The 24,501-nt window shown below is 36.3% G+C and overlaps 1 protein-coding gene and 1 long non-coding RNA gene across 3 annotated transcripts in view; both read left to right on the top strand.

The window, feature by feature from the left end:
* RASA2 (RAS p21 protein activator 2) overlaps positions 1–24,501 on the top strand; it is a 122,453-nt gene that overhangs the window by 54,647 nt on the left and 43,305 nt on the right. For both annotated transcript variants that reach the window (XM_053903766.1, XM_053903765.1), the window contains exons 6-9: positions 15,764–15,847; positions 18,169–18,241; positions 21,513–21,589; positions 22,544–22,645. In XM_053903766.1, coding sequence (XP_053759741.1) covers positions 15,764–15,847; positions 18,169–18,241; positions 21,513–21,589; positions 22,544–22,645 — 336 coding nt within the window. The remainder of the gene's footprint in view (positions 1–15,763; positions 15,848–18,168; positions 18,242–21,512; positions 21,590–22,543; positions 22,646–24,501) is intronic.
* Positions 15,854–17,825, top strand: LOC128777312 (uncharacterized). Its single transcript, XR_008422565.1, has 2 exons — positions 15,854–16,957; positions 17,065–17,825. It is a non-coding gene; the product is annotated as an uncharacterized LOC128777312 (long non-coding RNA).

Raw genomic sequence — 24,501 nt, 5'->3', positions numbered from 1 at the left:
ACTGAACCACCCAGGTACCCGTAGAACTCTTTTAAGGAAGGTTGCATATATCATGATCCTTAATATATCAGTGTATAGTCCTAAGAGTAAGTATATTCTCTTAAATAACCGTAATACAATTATCAAACTCAGGAAGCTCAACATTGTTACAATAAAAGTATAATGTATGGGGCGCCCAGGTGGCTCAGTTGGTTGAGTGCTGGACTTCAGCTAAGGTCATGATCTCACAGTCTGTGAGTTCGAGCCCCACTTTGGGCTCTGTGCTGACAGCTCGGAGCCTGGAGCCTACTTCAGATTCTGTGTCTTCCTCTCTCTCTGCCCCTCCCCTGCTCATGCTCTGTCTCTCTCTGTCTCAAAAATAAATAAAAACATTAAAAAAAAATTTAAAAAAGTATAATGTATGCTTTTTATATTCCAGTACTTTAACCTACAGTTATTATATTTTACTTTTGTCAGCTGTCCCGATAACGCCCTTTAAAGTATTTTTTTCTTCTCCAAGAAAGGATCCAGTCCAAGATCATGTATTACATTTAGTTTACATGTCTCTTTAATCTCCTCAACCAGTAATAGTTTTTAGCTTTCCTTTATCTTTCATGGTATTGAGATTTTTGAAGTCCTTTTGTTTTTGTTTTTTTAATGTTCCTCAGTTTGGATTTACTTACTGAAAACAGCTCAAGATTTGTTTGCAGTATTTTTCCCCCTAGACTGAGAAGCATATAGTGCAAGTATGTGGAGTAGTCCCTTTCCACCACTCCCTCCCCTGCTCACTTTGGTTATGTCATAACATTTGAAATAGTTGGTTTGGTTTCATTTGGTTTGGTTTGTTTGCATTCAGGTTAATGGGATTTTGCCCCCATTCTTGTTGTTTACTTTTATTTTTTTAATATGTAGAATATTAGCACAACTTCAAAAGTCAAAACTCTTAACAAAACGCATTACTCAGAGATGTGTTCAGTCCCCTCTCCTTATGCTCAGTTCCAGGCAACCATGATCTGATTTTAGTCCCTATAGTTTTGCCTTTTCCAAAATGTCATATGAACAGATTCATATAATATGTAGGCTTTTGTGACTAGCCTCTTTCATTTAGCATAATGCTTTTGAGATTCATCCACGTTGTTGCATATATCAGGAGTTCAATCTTTTTTTTTAGGTATTATTTATTTATTATTATAACTTGGTAGATACTCTTGTCCTTATTTTACAGGTGATAAAACAATACACAGATTGGTTAAATGAGCCCAAGTTTGTACAGGGAGTGGTAGAGCCTGGATTTGAACTGCGGCAGTTTGATTTTTTTTTTTAACTTCTTGCTTTTGAGATAATCATAGATTTATAAGAAATTACAAAGTATGGAGAGGTCCTGTGTACCCTTCGCTCAGTATTTCTCAATAATTACATCTTATATAACTATAATACAATGTAAAAACTGGAAAATTGACATTGTATACTGTACAGTATGTTGTATATCTTTTATCGTATGCGTAGATTTGTGGTAACTGCCACAATCAAGATACATAATCTTTCTGTCACAATAAATATCTTCCTTATGCTACCCTGTTATACTCACACCCATTCCTTCCCCCACTAACATTTGTAACTTTGGCAACCTCTAATCTGTCTCCATATCTATATTTTTGTCATTTCAAGAATGTTATGTAAATGGAGTCTTATCATATATGACCTTTTGAGATTGGCTTTTTCAACCAGATCCATCCAATTTTGTGTAGTTTCTTATAGATAGAATATAGTTGGGTGTCACTTTTTAAAGCCCACTCTGCCAGTCTTTTCTTTAGTGAATTTATAGCATTTACTTTTAATGTAATTACTGATGTGTTAAGCTTAAATCTGCCACTTTTTGGTTTTTCTCTTCTCTTTTACTGTTTTCTTTTTCCTTTGAGTTCCTTGAACATTTTTTAGAATTCCATTTTGATTTATCTGTACTGTTTTTCTATCTCTTTGTGTAGTTTTTTAGTGGTTGCTTTAGGATTACATTATACATGTATAACTTATTGTAGTCTACTGGTATTGCTGTTTTACTGGTTAGAATAAAGTGTAGAAACCTTACCTTCTTTTAAATCCCTTTACCCTCCACCATTCTATAGTATAATTATCTTAATGTTTCCCCTGAAAACATTAAGAACCACATCAGTATTACAATTTTTGCTTCAGCCATCTAACACAATTTAGAAAAATTAGAGAGGGGAAGTCTAAGTTTGTTGTATTTGCCCATATTTTTGCTCTTTCCATATTCTTTTTTCTTTCCTGTTGTTTTAGGATTACTTCTTTTATCTCTGTCTTCTTGTTTAGAGAATCTCCTTTTACTGTTCTTTTAGGGTAGGTCTATAAATGATACATTGTCTTAGTTTTCCTTTATCTGAGAATGTCTTGATTTTTTTCTTTATTCCTGAAGGATATTTTCAATGGATATAGAATTCTTGGTTGATAGCTCTTTTTTTTCAGCACGTGAAAAATATATCACTTGCTTCTGGCCTCTGTGGTTTTTTGAATTCACTGTAATTCTATTTCCTGTGCAGGTAATGCACTTTTTCTCCCTGGTTACTTTGAAGACTTTGCCTTTAGTTTTCTATGTGTTTCGGTTTCACTATGAGGTATTTTGACATAGATTTCTCTGAGTTTATCCTGTTTGGTATGTTCAGTCAGCTTCTTGAATCTGTATGTTTGCATCCTTTGCCAAATTGGGAAATTATTGGCCATTATTTCTTGTAATACTCCATCAGCCTTGCTATCTTTCTCCTCTCCTCTTGAGATTTCAATGGCATAAATGTTAGATCTTATATAATAGTCCCACAGGTCCCTGAGGTTCTGCTTTTCCCACCCCCACTTCCCCTCCCCCAGTCTATTTTCTCTCCCTTGTTCATATTGAGTAGTTTCTGCTGTTCTGTCTTTAAGCTCACTGATTATTTCCTCCGTCCCCTCCATTCTACTGTTAAGCCCATCTGTCAAGCTTCTTATTTTGGTTTTAAGTATTAAAATTTTCTTTTGATTCTTCTTTATATCTTTTCTTTCTTTAATGACTTTCTATTTTTTTTTGCTGAAACTTTTCATATTTCAGATGTGTTTGTAATTGCTCATTGAATCATTTTTAGGATGGCTGCTTTCACATTTTTGTCAGATAACTCCAACATCGATGTTATTCTGTGGTGTCATCTGCTGGTTGTTTATTCTCATTTAAAGCTACTTCACGGGGCGCCTGGGTAGCTCAATCAGTTGAGCATCTGACTTCGGCTCAGGTCATGATCTCGCGGTTCATGGGTTCAAGCCCTGTGTCGGGCTCTGTGCTGACAGCTCGGGGCCTGGAGCCTGCTTCGGATTGTGTGTGTGTCTCTCTCTCTGCTCCTCCCCTGCTCACACTCTGTCCCTCTCTCAAAAATAAATAAAGATTAAAAAAAATTGCTTTTAAAGCTACTTCACAGGTAGTATTCCATTGTATTGAATTTGTTTCTCTGTTCATCACTTGGCAGATATTTGAATTGTTTCCAGTTTGAGGTGATTATAGAGAAAGCTGCTATAAATGTTAACAAGTAGGTCTTTGTATGGGCACATGATGGTCTGTATTCTTTTCTTCTTTCTGTTCTCTTTCACTTGAACCTCCACAGTCCATACTCCTTGGCCTGCAACACCAGAGCTCCAATAGCAACTTTGCAGAATTTATTGTTGATTTCTCAACTTTTAGAGGTTTGTGGTATTCTGGTTTTTAGTACCACTGAAAGCATAGTATTATGTGTTGTTTTCTTTGTGCTACTTGCTGAATTTACAGGTGGGGGGTAATGTGTGGAAAGGTTCATATCCTAGCAGTTACTATTATCTTCAAGACCTGGAAGCTCCTCACTGCAACATTTCTGAAATTTCAGTAAGACTTCTACCCATTGATCTTTACCACGTTCTTACCCATTTTTATTTTTTCACTTCCTTCTAGGTTGTTTTCCATGATCTATCACTGTAATCATTTTTTCTTGCACTTTTCCAATAACTTCCTTGCTCTTTATTCATCCTTCTTATTTATCTGGAACAATCCTAGTATAAATGAACTTAGTCTCTCTGTGTTCAGTTTGCACCTGAATATTATTGCTGGAGAAAATCAAAAAGACTGATTGTACTTTAAATTCATGATCATAAACCCTGCATGGGTATTTGTAACTGCCCTGGAGTTTTACTCTGCTTCTCTAATAACAACTGTGAGATTCTCCATCATTACAATCTGTAAATTGGTCACATTTTCCTGAATCTAAATCTGCAAACCTGTATTGGCATCCATCGTTTTGTCTTTATGTTCTAGTAGAGGAGGTGCCCCTCTCTTGTTGGGGGTGAATTTTTCTATCTGGTCTCTGAATTTCCATCTGTTTCCCCTACTCAAGGACTTTGCTCCTTCACCTATTCCTTCTTCTGTTTCATCAGCTTTACCTTCTCTTTTAGATTGTTCTCCTCAAAATGTAAAACAGTGTTCTAGGATCTCCTATCCTAAAAAGGCATGCCTCCCCAGACCTTATCTCCACCCTCCTCCCCTAGCTGCCATCCCCATTTCTCTGTTCTCCTTTGAAGGCAGAATTCTCAGAGTGAAATTGTCTTATAGCTACAGGGTTGTTTGTGTGAGTGTGTATGTATGTTAGCTCTATTCATGCAGAAGACCTGGAAGCAGTGTCATCCCAGCAGCAATGAACATACTTAGCATCTAAATAATCATTCTCCAATCAGTATGGTCCAATAGATCTTTTAATGATGATGAAAATGGTTTATAACTTAACTGTCCAGTATGGTAGCTACTGGTCATATGTGGCTATTAAAAACTTAAAATATGGCTAGTGGAGCTCAATAATTGAATTTTTAATTTTGTCCAATTTTAATTAACTTAAATTTAAATAGCCACATGTGGCTAATGGCTCTAGTATTAGTATTAGTGTTTTCTGTTATTTCAGACCTGCTCCAATAAAGAGAACCTGATTCTTTTTTTTAAAGTATTGGCTGATTTCAGGACTTGAGCAGGGAAAATACAAGATGAGCTCAGAGCATATGTGGAGTCAGAAAGTAAGAAAGTTCTACAAATAAATAATGAAGGCATGTAGAAAGGACATTGAAGCCAACTTGAAGGAGCTCCACGTAACCAAACTGGGACAATTTGAGCATCAAATCAAATAATAATAATAATTACAGATCAAAACCTATAGTATAGGGATGCCTGGGTGGCTCAGTCAGTTGAATGTCTGACTTCAGCTTAAGTTTTGATCTTACAGTTCGTGGGTTCGAACCCCATGTTGAGCTCTCTGCTGACAGCTCAGAGCCTTGAGTCTGCTTCGGATTCTGAGTCTCCCTCCCTCCCTCTCTCTCTGCCCCTGCCCTGCTTGTACTGTGTCTCTCTCTTTTTCAAAACAAATAACATTAAAAATACTTTTTTAGGGACACCTGAGTGGCTCAGTCAGTTAAGCGTCCAACTTTGGCTCCAGTTATAATCTCATGGTTTGTGGGTTCGAGCCCCGCATCAGTCTCTGTGCTGACAGCTCAGAGCCTGGGGCCTGTTTCGGATTCTGTGTCTCCCTCTCTTTCTTCCCTGCCTCTGCTCACACTCTGTCTCTCTCAAAAAATAAATACTAAAAATTAAAAAACAATGTTTTAAGCCTATAGAATAAAATATCCATGAGCCAGTGCTGCTATATTGGGGAGAAAGGACTGGGGAGAAAGGACTACTTTTTCTTATAGAATTCTCATTAATTAATGTAGGACAAATGATGGAAATAGAAAATCATCATGTATGGATGCTAAATAAGTGGGCGTAAACATGATGACAAACAGCATACTTGTATAGTCTCAAAGAATCTCCACCATAAGATGTCTGATAGATACCAGTTTAACTGTGTGACCGAAGTTAGTGTCACTGGTAATAAACATCTGGCTACCTGGTATGCTGCATTGAGAAGGACACCAAGATAGATAACCTCAATCTAATCGCAGGGAAACATCAAATTCAAATTAAGGAATATTGTACAAAAGAACTGGCTAGTACTGACAGGATCAAGGGGCAAAGAATTAAAACTAAGGAGCTGTTTTAGGATGGAAGAGACTAAGAAGACAGGACAGCTAAATGCAATGTGAGATTCTGTATTGCATCCTGGACCAGAAAAAGGACATTGACAAAATTTGAGTAAAGTCTGTAAGATTAGTTAATATAATTATTAACTAACATTGTTTCCGTGTTATTTTTCTCTTTCTGTAGTTTTACTCTGGTTACACAAAATGTTAATACAGGGTGATGGGTATACAGAAACTGTATATATTATTTTGCAATTTTTTGAAAGTCAGAAATCATTTCAAAGTAAGTTAAAAAAATTGTCTATACCTTATACATTTAATTCATGTCTTTTTTCTGAGCTCCACTCTCAGATGTTAACCTGCCTTTTTGGCAACTCCACTTTGATATCTCACAACATTGCAGATTTATCACCTGAAAACTGAAGCATTGACTATCATATCTGTATAGCTCCTTCCCATAGCCTTAGCAGTTGGAACCACCATCCACCTTTTACCCTAGCCAGACACCTGGGAATCATTTAAAGTCTTTTCTCCTCTCTCCCTCCACACATTGGATCCACTTCTTATTGATTATATGAAATATTTCTTGAATTTTCTAATTTTTATCATCTGCTGACATGTCCTTACTTCAAACCAGCAACCTTTTATTACCTTGACTATTGTAGTTTCTTAGCTGGCCTTCTGCTCTGCAGTCCATTCTCTTCGTAGCAGCCCAGAGTAATCTTTTAGGACATAAATTAGATCATGTCATTCTCCTGCTCAAACACTTAGTGATTCCCCTTGCATTTAGAATAAGATCCAAGCCCCTTGACTTGGCCCACATGGTGCAGCATGTTCCGACCCTGCCTGCCTCTTGGATTTCATCTTGTGGCTTGCTTCCTCTTGTTCATATATTCACTGGCCTTGTCTCAGTTCCTCAAATGTGACATATTCTTCCTGTTCAGAGATCAGCATCTGCTCTCCTTTTTGCCTGGAATGCCTATCCTGCTTCTCGCTGGTTTTCTCATCCTTTAAGTTTCAGCTTAAATATCACTTTAAAATAAGACACCCTATTCTTTTTCCTTCATAGCACTTGCTATTGTTTTTTGCTTTATTGCTTGTTATCTCTTATTTCAAGTAGACTGTCAGCTCCATGAGAGCAAGAATGTTGTTTGTCTTATTCACCTCTTCTTAAAGGATGAATAGAAAGTAGCTAGCCTAGAAAAAGTGAGATTTGTTTTCCAGAAGGAAAGAACAATATAGGTAGAAGTATGGAGGAAGAAACATGGTAAGAGGGAGGGAGGGAGAATAATTAAAAGCGGTTTCATGTTGCTAGCATATGAAGCTTGACTCAAGAGACTGGTCAGATACCAGTGAAGTAGGCTGGAACCAGATCTTGAAGGCTCTTAATATATCATATGAACTTCTGAAACTTATAAGAACTTACGAAACTCTTGAAAGACTTTAGAGTAATATGGACAAATTTGCATTTTAGAAAGATGAGATTTGTGACAGTGGTAAGTACAGAAACTGAGAGATGAATTTGAAGGGTGTTAGGGTGATCCAAGTAAGAGATTATAGATTCAGAATAGTAGTTACAAAAATGAGAAAAGAGGACAAACGAAGAAACGTTTAAAGAGTCGCATCACCAAAACTTACTGATTATATATAGAAAGTGAGGACAAGAAGAATCTAAATGTGACTCCTAGATTTCTAGATGGTGTTACTAGGTGGGTGGTGGTATTTACAACAAAAGAGAAAATTCTGAAGGAGGAACTTCTTTAATAAGAGATGGTAATGAGTTGAGTTTTAGCTGCTCTTGAACGTCTCGGTAGGGATTTCCATCAGGCATTTCAATATAAAAATCTTAAACTCTCTGGTGAGATCTCATAGAAATGTAAGGCTGATGGTAGTTGTGACCATAGGAGTGGATGTGATTAACAATAACAGCAACAACAACAGCCTTACAGGGAGGTTATGTAAATAGGAGGGAGACAGATAGGTGATATGAGGAAAATTAGGAGAATGAAGACAAAGGTAACCAAGAGAGAAGAGGTCTTGAAGGAGGGAAGGAGTGGTCAGAAGTGTTTCATGCAGCCAAGAAATCCAGTAAGAAGAGCGCTGAAAAATAGAGATAGCACTTAACACTCAGGGGACTTTAATGAGGAGAGTTTCCATAGAATGATGAATGTAGAAAAAACTAGATTTCATTAGGGTGAGGAGTGAAAGAGAAGTCAAGACATTTGGAAAGACAAACAGAAAAATTAGGTACTGGGTGACATGAAGTCCAGGCAGTGATTTTTATTTTATAGAAACAGGCTGAGAAAAAGAACTTTAGGAGAAAGAGAAAAAGAAAGAAGAAACAAGATGAATAGGAGGATGTTTGTTGCTAGTATATAGTAATTTAAAAAAAACACTTGTAGGGGCGCCTGGGTGGCTTGGTCGGTTGAGCATCTGGCTTCGGCTCAGGTCATGATCTCACGGTCCGTGAGTTCGGGCCCCGCGTCGGGCTCTGTGCTGACAGCTCAGAGCCTGGAGCCTGTTTCGGATTCTGTGTCTCCCTCTCTCTCTGCTCCTCCCCTGTTCATGCTCTGTCTCTCTCTGTCTCAAAAATAAATAAACGTTAAAAAAAATTAAAAAATAAAAATAAATAAAAAATTAAAAAACACTTGTATTCTTCAACCTTGTTATATTCACTGATTTGTTCTACTAGCTTGTTTATAGATTCTGTAGGATTTTGTACATGGACAGTTGTGTCATCTATGAATAGACAGTTTTACTACTTCCTTTTTAGTCTGGGTTCTGCTTATTTCTGTTTCTTGCCTGATCATTTTAGTAGGATGTTGAATAGAAGATGTGAGAGCAAATATCTTTGTCTTATTTCTTATCTTAAGGGGAAGGCATTCAGTTTTTTGTTTTTGTTTTTTTTTTTTTACCATTAAGTATGATGTTAGCTGTCATTTCTCAGGTTGAGAAAATTCCCCTCTGTTCCTAGTTTGCTGAGAATGTTTCAAATGATCTGCTTTTTCTGATTTCATGTGTTAATATGGTAAATTTTGTGGATTGATTTTTGAAGTTAAACCAACCTCCACTTGGTCATGTTAATATTATCATTGTTATATATAGTTAGCTTTGATGTGCTAAAATTTTGTTAAGGTTTTTTACATTTACATTTATGAAGAACTTTGCTCTATAGTTTTCTTGTAGTGGCTTTGTCTGGTTTTTGGAATCAGAATAATGGCCTCATTGAATGAATCAGAAAGTAATCTCTCTTTTTCAATTTTCTGGTGGTTTGTATACAATTGATATAATTTCTTTTTTACGTGAATATTACAAGAATTCACCAGTGAAGCCATCTGGGCCTGAAGTGTTTTGGTTTTTTTTAAATTTTTTGGTGGGAAGGTTCTTAACAAGAAATTTAGTTTTTTTAAATAGGTACATAGCCCCCCCCCCCTTTTTTTTTTGAGAGACTGGGAACATGAGATGGGGAGGGGCAAAGGGAGAGAGAGAATCTTAAACAGGCTCCACGCCCAGCATGGAGCCCAAGATAGGCTGGATCTCAGGACTGTGAGATCGTGACCTGAGCCGAAGAAATCAAGTGTCAGATGCTATATTTAACCACCTGAGCTACCCAGGCGCCCCACTATTCAGATTTTTTAAAAGTGATCTTTGGTAATTTGTATCTTTCAAGAAATTTGACCATTTAATCTGAGTTGTTCAATTCTTTGGTATAAAGTAATTCAAGTTACTCTTTTAATATCTGTAGACTTAATAGTGATGTCATGTTGCTCATTCCTAAAGTTGGTAATTTGTGTCTGTACTCTATTTTTGTTAATCAGTATAGCTAAAGTTTATCAATTTTAATGACCTTCTTAAAGAAATGGCTTTTGGGGGTGCCCGGGTGGCTCAATCAGTTGAGCGTCTGACTTCAGCTCAGATATGATCTTGCGGTCTGTGAGTTCAAGCCCCGTGTCGGGCTCTGTGCTGACACCTCGGAGCCTGGAGCCTGCTTCTGATTCTGTGTCTCCCTCTCTCTCTGCCCCTCACCCGCTCATGCTCTGTATCTCTCTCTCTCTGTCAAAAATAAATAAACATTAAAGTTTTTTTTTAAAGAAAGAAATGGCTTTTGGGGGCGCCTGGGTGGTACAGTTGGTTAAGAATCTGACTTTGGCTCTGGTCATGATCTCACAGTTCGTGAGTTCGAGCCCTGTGTCGGGCTCTGTGCTGACAGCTCACAGCCGAGAGTCTGCTTCAGATTCTGTGTCTCCCTTTCTCTCTGCCCCTCTCCTGCTCACACTTTCTCTCTCTCTCTCTCTCAAAAATAAATAAAAGATTTTTTAAAAAGAAAAGAAAAGAAATGGCTTTTGAGTTCATTGACTTTTGTATATTTTTTGTTTTCTATTTTGATTCCCACTGTATTTTTTGTTTACTTTAGGTTTAATTTGTTTTTGTTTTCTAAGTTTCTTGTGATGGAGGCTGAAGATAGTGGTTGAAAATCTTTCTTCTTTCCTAATGTTGGTGTTTAGTGCTATCCATTTTCTTCTGAGTACTGTTTTAACTGCACCTTTCAAGTTTTGATGTGCTGAGTTTTCATTTTAATGCAGTTCAGAATGCTGTATAATTTTTCTTTTGCTTATTCTTCAGCCCACGGATTATTTGTGAGTTATTTTGTTCCCAGGTGTTTGAGGATTTTCCAGATATCTTTTTGCTGTTGACTTCTAATTTAATTCTGCTGTTGTCAACAAATTTTGTATGATCTGAATACTTACAAATTTTCCAAGACTTGTTTTTGTCCACAAAGTATTGTTTAATCTTGGTATATGTTCCATATGCATTTGAAATTGATATGTTTTCTGTTTTGCATGGGTAGAATTTTTTTTAGTAAATGTTAATTATGTCATGTTGGTTATCAGTTACTGAGAGGGGATGTTGCTATCTCCAACTGTTTGTGGATTTGTCTGTTTCGCCCTGTAATTCTGTCAGTTTTTGCTGCTTTTGCAACTTTGATGCTAGGAGCTTAACATTTAGGGTTGTTATATCCTATTAATAAATTGAATTCCTCGCTATTATAAAATGACCATCTTTATCCCTGGGACTATTCTTTGTTGTGAAATCTGCTTTGTCTGATATTAATATAGCCTCTCTGGATGGCAGTCTTCCTCTCTTTCTCTCTCTCTCTCTCTCTCTCTCTCTCTCTTTCTTTCTTTCTTTCTTTCCTTCTTTTGCCTTTGTTCTCTCTCTTTTCTTTCTTTCCTTCCTTCTTTTATGTTTCTAATTTAAATTTAATATTATAAGATTTTTAATCTAACTTTGACTTTATTATATTGAAAATCTTAATCCCTGACAACACTAACAATTACTGTCATTATCTTATATAATAAAGAAAATAGATTCAAAATAATAATGCTAATATTACTGCTGGCAGTGAGGTTGCTGAATGAAGTTTAAGAGATCTTACTGTACTATTTGTTCTAAGGATACAGAGTCAAATACTATGTTCCAGTCTATTGAAATAATTCTTTCTTTTTTAGTGGTTTCTCATAATTTTTTCCTTTTAAGAATTGCTTAAGTTTAATTTTACTTATGAAATGTAAAAGATTTTTTGTTTCTAAAGTCAGAACTTCTATAAAGTGTGTTTGGAGAAGTATCATATTCATTCCCAACCCCCTACCCTCCATATCAAAGTAATTAGAGAGTAGAGATTTATCTTATTCTTTTTGACAACTACATAGTATTCTAACATATAGATTTACTCTCAGTTATTCAGCCAGACCCCTACTGATGGACTTTTGGGTTGTTATTATCCAGAGAATCAGTCAGCTTTCTTTTGATTAGTATTAGTATATATTTTTCCCATTCTTTTAATCAGAGCCTCTGGTTTTTTTTTTTGTTTTTTTTTAATGTTCATTTTTGAGAGAAAGCACACATGAGAGGAGGAAGGGCAGAGAGAGAGAATCCCAAGCAGGCTCCACACGAAGCCAGATGTGGGCAGGACTTGAACCCATGAAGCATGAGATCATGACCTGAACTGAAGTTGGACACTTTACCAACTAAGCCACCCAGGCGCCCCTGATCAAATGGTTTTTATTCTTTCTCTTGTTGATATGTTGTACCACATTGATTGATTTGCAAATGTTGAACTACCCTTGCATCCCAGGAATAAATCCCACTTGATCATGGTGAATGATTTTTTTAATGTATTGGTGGATTCAGTTTGCTAATATTTTGTCGAAGATTTTTGCAGATTTTATGTGTTCATCAGAGATACTGACCTGTAGTTCTCTTTTTTGTAGTGTCTTTATCTGGTTTTGGTATCAGGGTAATGCTGGCCTCATAGAATGAATTTGTTGTTTTTGGAATAGAGAAGAATAGGTATTATTAACTCTTCTTTAAATGTTTGGTAGAATTCACTTGTGATGCCCTCTGATCCTGTTTTTTTGTTTTGGGGGGAGTTTTTTTTTTTTAATTCCTGATTCAATTTCCTTGCTGGTAACCATTCTGTTCAAATTTTCTATTTCTTCCTGATTCAGTTTTGGGATGTTATATGTTTCTAGGAATTTATCCATTTCTTCTAGGTTGTACAGTTTGTTGGCATGTTAACATATAGTTTTTCATAATATTCTTGTATAATCCTTTGTATTTCTGTGGAGTTTTTTTTTTTTTTTTTATGAGTCTGGCTAAAGGTTTATCAATTTTATTGATCTTTTTGAAGAACTATCTCCTGGTTTCATTGATGTGGCCTATTGTTTTTTAAGTCTCTATTTCATTTACTTCTCCTCTGATGGCGCATGTTTTCTTGATTCTTTGTGTTCCTAGTTATTTTGTGTTGGATTGTAGACATTTTGAAGTTTCTGGATATTATTTCTATCAGTGTGCTTGAAGACCTAGTCAAGTTACTTGGAAACAATATGATTCCTTTGAGGTTTGCTTTTAAACCTTGTTAGATGGAATAAATACAACCTTTAGTCTAGGAATTATATTTTCTCAGTAATGATACAGCATCTGTGAATTACCAAGTTTCATACTATGGCTGGTGGGGCCTCATGCTAGCCACTTGTGGGCTTCAGGAATTATTCCCTCGAATCTAATCAAATGATTCTTTCCCCATCTTCAGGTAGTTTCCTCACAGGCTTATCAGCACTCATCTGAACACTCCAGGGGGATTCATACAGCTCTCTGGAAGTTTCTTTGTTTCGTTTTAGCTTTCTTTCCTCCAGTATTCTGTCTGGGAACTCTAGTTACTTTGGTCTTCCCCAGCTGACCACTCTCCCTCTTCTTCTCAGGAACAGTTGGGGACTCATTTCATTTCTTTTCCCCTCAGAGATGACTGTCCTGCACTGCTGATTTTGTTCTTTTTTTTTTTTTTTTTTTTTTCTCCCAGTTATTCCATTCTCTGTTCCTCCATCTTGGCTGTATGTAGACATTAGCATTTGTCTTTTAGTTAAAAAAAAAAAAAAAAAAAAGAGCCTCAAGGAAAAGATTCAGGTCATTCTGTATTTAAACAAGTTTGGACTAAATATATTTTCCTTTGCAATTTCTAGAAAATGCATTAATATCAAATGTCATATATAAACAACGTAAGGGGCGCCTGGGTGGCTCAGTCAGTTAAGCGTCTGGCTCTTGATTTTGGCTCAGGTCATGGTCTCATGGTTTGTGGGTTCAAGCCTTGCACGGTGCTCTGCACTGTATGGAGCCTGCTTGGGATTCTCTCTGTCCCCTTCTCTCTGCCCCTCCCCTGCTTGTTTGCTCTCTCTGTCTCAAAAAAATAAACTTAAAAAAAAAAGTAACAAAATGTAAGATAATTCAGTATACTAAGCTCATTTTCAGCATTTGTTTTCAATCCTTCATGTTTATGATAGGAGACTGTTTGATTTACCGATTAGAATAGTTGTAAAAATATTTCATAACATATGTAGCAAATAAAATAATTTGTACTTAATAATATTACTTCTGTTTGTCAGAAAACAATTTTAATGCTTTTTTTTTTTTTTTAACGTTTATTTATTTTTGAGACAGAGAGAGACAGAGCATGAACGGGGGAGGGTCAGAGAGAGGGAGACACAGAATCTGAAACAGGCTTCAGGCTCTGAGCTGTCAGCACAGAGCCCGACACGGGGCTTGAACTCACGGACCGCGAGATCGTGACCTGAGCCGAAGTCGCATGCTTAACCAACTGAGCCACCCAGGCGCCCCTCAGAAAACAATTTTAAAAGTGTCTTACATTTAAAAGACCACTTCTGATGGTTTTTATAAATTCATACTTCCGGATTAATGGGCATCATTGTTTTGTTTTGTGAAGTATTCTTATAGAAGCCTGTGTATAATGAACTATTTTTCTCAGTTTTTTTCTACCTCATAAAATTATAGTGACTTTTCTATAATTAAGGTTTCTCATAATTAGTGTTTACATGAGATACATGTGGTATTACGAAGAGAGTAATACAATCAATATATTAAGGTGCAGTAGGGAACATACAAAGATGCTGGACTTGGGAAGCAGTTAAGAAAGTAGAAATTAAGTCTTGGCCCACTTTGTACAAGTTGTAGTACCTCTTCAGCCTTATTTTGTATTTTTTAATTTCTTACATAATCTTTTTGAGCCTTACTTTCTTCTTTAAGGTGTTTTTTCTCAAAGGCAGTTGTGGGAGTTAGATACATTTTATGAAAATAGTGGATAAAGTGCAAATGCTACATAAAAATCAGGTATCATTTTGAGGATTAGCCTGCGGTTAGCCTGAGGATTGTCAGTTTCAAACAGAACATAGTTGGAAAATTTGACTGTCCTAAGTCTAACATTAATACCCAGAATTATTATCTCGGTCTGTGCTTTCTTTGGTTAGTTAGGGGAATTTTTAAATTTTGATTTTTTTATACCCAATTTAATCGAATGAGTCATTATCATTTCTTCTTGACTCAGCACACCATATGCACTTCACCCACATATATGATCTGTGGGTTGTGGAGAGAAATAAGGATGTTGCTCAGTAGCCCACATCTTTCTACAAAGAATGCTTTCAGCAACTCTCATGAGTTTGTCTTAGGCATTAAGGAATGCAAACCCTTAGATATTAAACTAAATTTGTGGACTCAATAATATTTAGTGAGGAAATTGAGCAGACCATTAGGTTAGATTCTATGTCCTCTGTAAATACCAGTGACTTTATCCATGGAGTGGATTAGAAGATGTTGGATTTTAAGGTCTAAAACATTTTCTACAGAATGATACAGGAGCTGTTACTGAGAATCAGAATAAAAGACTACAGAATTGTGGGAGACTTGCCCTCTATTTATGAATCAGATTTGAAGTGGAAACCACAGTCATTTCCTTGTTTCTCATTCATGCTTCAGCAGAGGATGTGATGCCATAGATCTAGCTTGGTTTGTAGTTTCTCCTTTAAGGTTCACAACACATTCTTTTCCTGTTGAGAAGCCACAGCAGTGTTAGTATATTATCAAACCACAAAATGTACCTTGCTGCATACTTAGCCAGGGGATTTATGCTAAATATTATTTGGTAGTCTCAGTACTGCTTATGGCATTCTGGTTTTAAGTCCTATTTGAGAAATGTAGCATAAGTAAATAAGTGCACAATAGATGTATTTGAGGTAGGTGGTATATAGGCATACATCTGCAGACCTGTGGAAAAGCCTTAACCCTTTGAATATATTGATTTGTATTTAAAGATAATGCTTTATGTTGTTTAACTTAAATATACTATTAATTTTCTTTTATTCTTTCTTAGCATCGTGTCATGTCACGGGTTGCCTCTCATAAATGGACAAAGCTGTGACCCTTACGCAACAGTTTCTCTAGTGGGCCCTTCTAGGTAATGTGTTTTTTTTTTCCCCCAGCTTTTATTTAAGTTCCAATTAGTTAACATACAGTGTGTTATTAGTTTCAGGTATACAGTATAGTGATTCGACACTTCCATACAACATATTTGTATATGCTCATCATAAGTGCACTCCTTAATCCCCAGCTGCCCCCCTACCTCCCCTCTGGTAACCATCAGTATGTTCTCTATAGTTAACAAATCTGTTTCTTGGTTTGCCTCTGTCTCTTTTTTTCCCCTTTGCCCTTTTGTTTTGTTTCTTAAATTCCACATGTGAGTGAAATCATTATGGTATTTGTCTTTCTCTCACTGACTTATTTCACTTAGCATAATACTTTGTAGCTACATTCACGTCATTGGTAGGTAATGCTTATTGAATTATTATTAGATTTTATTTTTTTACCTCTAAACAGTTTTCAAACATGCCTTTATTTTCCATAAGTACACTGATTTTTATCCAGAAGTGTAAACATCTCTGAATCTGAAGATTCAGTATGTATATGGACTTAACAAATGATCTCCTTCTTTGACAGTAGGTGCTTCATTACACTGAAATGATCAGTGGTTGGCTTCTGTTCGTAACCTGGAGTTCAGAATTCAGAATAGGAGAGTGAATTATTATTAGATTTTTAAGTTTTAAAAGTTGACTTAAGAATTACAAAATTAAGGTTCTAAGAATAAATCCTAAATAGATATTTATGACACAAAGTAATGAATGCTTTGAAAGAAAGCTCTTTAGTGAGTTCTGTTATACACTTGCAAACAACCAAGTCCTGTTTTTATAGAAAGAAGATGGTTGCCATTTCGGATCTGCTAGACTCTTAGACTGTGGGGAACAACATGAGTTTTATAGTAGTTAAAATATACTTTAAAACATAAACGTGGCCTTCTTCATTCATCATTGGCCTTCCTACCTTCAAATATCTTAGATTTTATGCAGGTAAAATTCTGTTTCAAGAAATGCTAGCCCAGAATAGCAAGACAGTTTCCATATTTCTGTCTGGAAAGTGGTTCAGAACTAAAAATGCCTTTTCTACTCATGGCATCTGTGCTCTACAGAAAGAATTCCAAGCTGTAGACAGACTGCTGAAGTACCAGAACATGGTAAAGTGCACCATATCATTGATTTAAATTATTTACGATAATTTATGGAAAAACCTATAGCACTTTGTATATTTTATATTTTATAACTTCATTATGATTTCTTTCAGAGCCTGACTAGACTGAAATTTGCCTACAACTTGAAGGTTTAATCAGGAAACAGCAAAATATTCCCTCCACACCAAACATATACATACATACACAGACACATACCCCTTCCCCCCACCTTCAGGCTCTCTAGGTATTCTTTTTATTTATTTATTTTTATTTTTTTCTTAATTCCAGTGTAGTTAACATACAATGTTATATTAGTTTCAGATGTACAAATACATATTTTTATTTTTTAGGAAGTCACCCGTTAAGTCACTTTAAGAAATGTATTTATATATATATATATATATATATATGTCTATAAAGTACCTAGCACCTTGCCTAGTACTTACTGGGTGCTTAAACAACAGTGTGCTATTATTGCTATAGATGGTTTTAAATTTGAAAGCAGATACTCAACCCTTTAACATGCATGCTATCAGAGGGACTGAATTTTGTGTGTGTATGCTAAAAATGTTTAACCTAGTAGAGCTGTTTTTTGTTTTTGCTCATAATCTGTAGCTGAAGACACATTGTTTAGTATAATCATTTAGCAACATACAAATGGAAACTGGCATATGAATTTGGTTTTAAAAGTAATTATTGGTATTGATATTGTACTATTGTTGTATAAGATGTTAACATTGGGAGAGGCTAGGGAAAGACTGCATAGGACTTCTCTGTACATTTCTTTTCAACCTTCTCTAATTTTTTCAAATAAAAGATTTTCTAAAAAGCCACTTTGTAGCTGAGCCCCAAGAAGTAAACTGAGTTTAGTATGCTTTTTGTGTTTCTTGAGTATTTTTCAGCATACAGGTAGTCTGAATCTCATTGTCTTCCTTCTACCATTCTAAGTTTCTTCTATAAAGTAAGCTTGTCAGTCAGTGTAGTATAGCCATAGAAAGAATAATACAATCTTGTCATATCTGGATATACAAACTTGTATATTCTTTGAGTCTTTAAAGATACCTCAAAATTTTTCTCCAAGTAATATTTAAAAGTATAGTTTTCCCTGAGTCATCTTAACAGCTAAATGGAGGTCAGGCTCCCTGGTTGGAAATAGCATGTTTTATAATTGTGTACTATTAAGTTCTACAAGGTAAAACTCTACCACATTGGAACAGGAATGACCAAAAGAAGACAAAAGTAAAGAAGAAAACAAGCAATCCGCAGTTTAATGAAATCTTTTATTTTGAGGTAACTTTTTGTTTTATATAAATGTTAACATTGAATATTTAATATTGAATGCTGGCTTCTTTTTTTAAACTATAGCCATAGTAATCATTTAATCAACTAATACAACTAAGCCTTTCTATTCTGAAAGCAGTAGAATCATGATGTAATATGATGGAGGCCCAATATATAAAACAAATAAAGGTAGATCTGTGACTGATCTGGGGACAGGAGGACTAGGGCCACACCTACTCCCTAGTCATCCTCAATATTACACCCTCCTCCAAACACCCTCCCTACCTTATCCAGCCCCCACCTGACACACAGTGGGCACCAGACTCTTGTGCAGAGTACTGTATGAAAATCAGTAGTAAAGTAAGTATGATATCACTTGGTTGGAGTTCTAGTCACAGTTGACTTGGAATAAATCACTAAATCTGAAATTCACATTTATCTTGTGAAAGGATAATTTTGTGAGAGAAAACACCAGCCACCCTACCTGATAGAATTTTTAGGAGGCCTACATGTGAGAATGCTTTGAGACCATAAAGTGCTATATGATTAAGTCCTTATTATTAAGTTCTTTTTAGCTAGTTCCCTCTATGGACACATGCTTATTTTCATAGAGATCTTCAGCTGCCTTGAAGTTGCCCCAAAATACAGTGCTTTGGAGTTCTTTACTGTGGAGCATTTGTTAAATCATTTTTCATATCATTTGAAAACTATAGGGAAAAAAAAGTCAACCTCTGATTTCTAAAAGATCATGTTCCAACCATACAACATGTTGCAAGTGAGATTAACATGTAGGGAAGATTTGGAAAAAAAGTTACATTGTGTGCTTTTTCCTCTTTGTATGTGTGTTTTCTTAATGTTTTCTTAATATTTCAACGTGGGGTGAGGGCACATGTTGCCATTCCTGATGATTGTACTTTAATAAAGAAACATAGGTTAAAGAAAACACCAGAATTGAAATAAGACGAATTGTGGGGCTGGAGGGAAGGGAGAAAGAAAAACAAAAAAAAATCTACCAGTGTGACACTTTTCCATTTCCTGGCTAAGGACTTTGGTGGTTCTACATTTATCAATGACTGTTACAGCTAGCCTGCAGAAAACATGGGGCAGCTTGCAGCAAGCAGATGGCCCTTGGAAAGGCAGGGTCTAACTTCCTTGCTCCATCCAGACAAACCTGTGAGGCCTAGAACATTCATTCAAAAGGCCCCGTTGTTGAGCTGATCATAAAGATTCAATCTCTGTCCTCGAGCTAAAGTAAGAGACACAAAGCACACACATGCATGCCTACACAGAGCAGTAAAATGCAGTAGATATTGAAGAGGTCAGGTAAGTTCTGCTCCAGTTAAGTCAGAGCAGAGGAGTATTAGAAAGAACATTTTGAGCAGAGACATAGAGAAAAGCAGAAAGTTAGTCCACAGAATAGCAAGTAGTGATTTAACTGGAGCGTTCTGAAAGAGAATAATTGGAACAAAATTTAAAAGCTAGAGTAGGACCAACTGTGAAAGGCCTTGAGTACCTGACGGAGGTGCTTACATAGTAGCCATTGAAAATGTTTTGAGCCTGGAAATGATAGGAGTAATGCAGTGTTTTGGGAAGAATTAACCATGATCTGTGGGTCATATGTCTGAGAACAGAGATCAAGAGATTGTTATAATTAAGTTGTTAAATAAAAAACAATTAAAAAAAAAAAAAGGGGACAATGGGAGTCCGATCCAAGAGAGTAATAAGGAAAAACAAAGGAAGGGACAGATGAGAAAGAAACTGCAAAGGGCAAGATAACAAATGGGTTATAGAAGAAAAAACAAAGGGAGCAGTCAGATGTCCTAATGGTTTCAAATCTGAAATAAGAGGAAAAAAAGTTAAGGAAAGCATAAGTGGTTTGGTTTGAGACATAACGAACTTGAGGTCCGACATGAAAACCCTCCAGTAGGCAGTTCATGACTGAAATTTAAGATGGGTGATGACTGTAGATAAAGACTCAAGATTTGCTTGCAGGGAGTCAAGGAAACCAAAAGAATAGAGATATACATTATAGGAGAAGAGCAAGGAGGCTCAGTTCTGCCACTAACTAGGTATTCAGCCTTGAGCACATCTCTTAATTGGTCCCTTTAGCTTCCTCATTTTCAAGATGAGGATAATAAATCTAGCTTCAGATAAATCCTGCTTCGGAGCAGGACATTTTGATGAACAAAGAAGATAATGGATGTGAAAGCGCCTTGTAGACTGTATAACACTTTGCAGCTCTTAGAGCAAAATAAAAGATAAAACCTTGGAGAAAACCCATATTTATAGGTTCTGAGGAAGAAGATGTCCCAGAGGAAGAAGCAAAGAGATCAGGAGGTGCCAGGGGAGTGCCTGGGTAAACTCAAAGAAAAGAGTGTTTCTGGAAAAGGACGCACAGTTGTACTCAGGTGTTCAGGTAGAGGGGTCAAGGAAGATGAGAGCTACGAACTCACCATCAGACTTGGTGATCAAAAGAGGGGTTTAGGGAGGGTGAGCTGTGAGGAAGCCAGATTATAAGGAGTTACTGTAGTGAGTGGGTGTGAGGAAGTGGCAGCTCTGTAAGGGTGGATTGCAGTTTTGAGATACTGGTCTGTGAAAGGAAGGAGATAGGAAGACCGTAATTTAAGTGGAGAATTTTTCTTAGACTTAAGTGAGGTGAATAAGCTGGCGAAGAAAGCTGTAATTAAAATAGATCGAATGCTTACTGTATATCATGTGTGGGTGGAGTAGTCATAGAAAAGAGGAGGCTCATCTCATCTGTTGTTCAGAAGCAATGAAAAAACTTAATCAAGTAGAAAGACCTACATGAGAACAGACCTGTTCAGGTGGACAGTAGCTGAAGAAGTGCCTGCCAGTGGCCTTGATATTTTCAGTAAAAATGTGAGATGGAAGCATAAGGATAGAGTTGGTATCTTGAGAAATGTGGGACAGTCTTCAAACAGCTCTTGGTATGCGCAGCTTCACCAAAATAGAACAGTTTTGCTCTTTGAGTCACCAACAGATTGCATGTGAGCCAGAGAACCTAATGTTGCTGTATATTGAGTGGATAAGGGGGGGCTTGGAGGAAAGATTGCTTTTGATATTTTTATACTGCCTCATTCTCACTTCCCTGCTACTTTCATAGCTGGTTTTGTCTTTAGCTTTTGGGTAAACTATTACCTACGCATTTTCGTCTGTTTATAATAAATAAAATTGAACATTTTAGGGATGATAGTTTTTGAAGTTCATGTAGGAAAAAAATTTTCAAACTTTTTTATCAACTAAAATATTTTGTTTGCAGGTAACAAGATCCAGTAGTTATACCAGAAAGTCCCAATTCCAGGTAGAAGAGGAGGACATCGAAAAGCTAGAAATTAGGTATATGTCTTGGAGTTTTACAGAATTGCTTTTTTTGGTGCCAGAAGAAAATCTTAAATTTAATTGAAAAAGGCGAACCAAGCTTAATAGAATTCTCTTTAGCAAGTTGCTTGATGAAACTCTAATTTAAATTCATATTATCTTCTCAAAATCTGATTGCTTTGCAGAAATAGTCAAGGTGTATTTATTTAAAACCAAAGATGACCTAGTTTTCACCTAGTTTATTATATTTTTAATTTTCACAAATATAATTGTTCTTTAAAATTCTAAATCATAGCATAATGGATGCAAAGAGTATATAGAAAAGTAATTATATATTAGCCAATTTAGAAATAATTTTTTTATTCTTCTTAACATATCTGCTGTCTAACAGAAATTTCAGTGAGGTAAGAAGTCTTGTAAGATAATTCAACAGGTGCATGTGTTTGAAGTTTGTGTTATTTAGGTCTTAAGTATATGCTGTTTGGGAGGGGAAAGTTCGATAAGTGCATGTTTAGGTGTGGTGTTAACAGTGTGGTAAAGGGTGCATTAGTCACATGTTTGGAATGATCAGGTAATGTATTTTTCTAAATCACCTATCTTTTCATATTAACTGGTTCCAGTTGAGAAAGAAACTATAGTCTTGTGTTGGTTTCTTTTCTCAAATTCAACAAAGTAACTCTAGTTCCCCCTGCCACAGGTTAAAATGAAGCCTAGACTTCGAAACTAAGAAACATAAGTGCTTTCTTTTAGACCATTTAAAGTGGTTTACTTTCTGTGCTTATCAATAAAAGCTACTGCAATATTTTGTTTTCTTAGTTTAGATAGTGAGGTATATGACAATGCTAACATCTCTTACTCTTAAAGCATGTAAAATTAATGCTATAATACAACCAAAGTAATTTGAAACTACCTGGTGGTGTGCATTCTCTTAAACATTGTTTGCAAAAAATAAAGCCAGTTTAAAATTTTCAGGATCGACTTGTGGAACAATGGAAACCTGGTCCAGGATATTTTCCTAGGGGAGATTAAGGTTCCTGTGAATGTGTTAAGAAATGATTCCTCTCATCAAGCCTGGTAAGAAGACACATTCTAGTGAACTCCATAGTAGGTCATCACCTTTAATACACTGTACATGCAAATAAATGCTTACAATAAGCATATTTTTAAATTTGTAGTGGAATAAGCCAGGAGTCATTAACTTTAATTGATTTGGTTATTTATTTTTGCGGAAATAGAAGTACATTGATGGCTTTATGACTTGACTTCTGATACTCAGATACAAGAACTGAATTGTCTAGGAATATTGTTCTGTTCAAAAACTAAATCTTAACTCTAAGGAGAAACTGGAAATCATTTAAAACATGAGAGTTGCCCACGTGAGATGATGCTTGGTCACAGATCAGCATCTGCAGTACAGAAGCTTTATTAATGGTTGTGGGAACTGTGGATGTTTGAAAGCAAAGGGTTTATGGTAGAGAATCAGCTGTTTATGGGATCTTACCAGTGATTTTCCTTTACCACACCCCGCTGAAATGCACTATGGATGGCCCTGCTATTATTTTCTAAATGTCTAGGGTCCAGATGTTAAGCTGATTCAGTGAACGCTTTTTTCAGATGCTCTGGTGGCTCAACCATGGTTACAGTATTATTTTCATTATGTCTGTTACAGTGACATTAAACTGATGGTAGATGGAACTTCATGTTCACACATTAAACTGATGTTAGCTTCCTTAGGAGAATCGATGTGAAACTATCATTTTTTTCTGTCTACAGTACTTACAAACATGCCTGTTCCTGCCCTCTTCCAGTAGGTTGGCCAGTAACCCTCATGCTAGACTTGGGTTTCTACTTAGCATAAGAGAGCAGGCCTTTCTCATTTGCCTCTAAGGTTCACTGTTTAGAACTCCGTTTCAGTGCCTGAAGAGGAGTTGAAACTGAGTGGTTAGGTGTTTGTTACTGTTGGCATCAGTCTCATTTGTGTTTAAAAGAGCCTGCCTCTCCATATTGACTGTCAGACATTCTTCCCTTTGAACTCTGTTGTCCTCAAGCAGTTATCCCTTATAGATGGATTTTTAGACTCTTAAAATTTTTACTTTATTTTTGCCTCTTGCTAATACATATCTAAGATTTATGGGTCTTTCTGGTGGCATTTTGTATAATTTCTAAAATGTATCCACAGTGGTGTTGGGGGGGGGGTTAAACTTACTCACTTTGAAAATTGACGAATAGCCTTTGAGGCCTGTCACATCACCCACCCCACATCCCATGTCTTCTTTCACCTTCCATAAAGTAGCATGCGTTTTAAAATGAAAATGTCTACACTCAGTTTGTCAAGTCTTTAAAACTTTATGGTATGCCACTTGGTACAAAATAAAAAGTGAGTTGTTATGCCGCCCAGGACCCCTCAAAGTGGACCTGAAATGTGCTACCCAGCCTGTATTTTTTTTTTTAACTTTTTTTTAAAGTTTATTTTTGAGACAGAGAGAGACAGAGCATGAACGGGGGAGGGTCAGAGAGAGCGGGAGACACAGAATCGGAAGCAGGCTCCAGGCTCTGAGCTGTCAACACAGAGCCCAATGCGGGGCTTGAACTCATGGACCGCGAGATCGTGACCTGAGCCAAAGTCGGACGCTTAACCGACTCAGCCACCCAGGCGCCCCAACCCAGCCTGTATTTTAAGTAAGACTGTTTCCAGACAGGCCCTCCAAGTTTGGCAAAACTTTGTCCAACTACTTTGGCAGGTTGTAAAGAACACTAACAGAAATTAGTTTTATTCCAGTAGATTTTTTTTTTTTTTGCCAATAGTATTTTAAAATATTTTTAAGTTACCTGCCGAAAGTATAAGTGCTGAAATTTATATAGCGTGAAATAGAAACATCTGCCAATTCATTTATACTTCCACAGATATAAGGAAATATAAAAATGTGAAT

The sequence above is a fragment of the Panthera pardus genome, unplaced genomic scaffold (genome assembly GCF_024362965.1).
Source record: "Panthera pardus isolate Hobbes unplaced genomic scaffold, ASM2436296v1 HiC_scaffold_16, whole genome shotgun sequence".
Lineage (NCBI taxonomy): Eukaryota > Metazoa > Chordata > Mammalia > Carnivora > Felidae > Panthera > Panthera pardus.
This window is presented reverse-complemented; position numbering and strand designations above follow the sequence as displayed.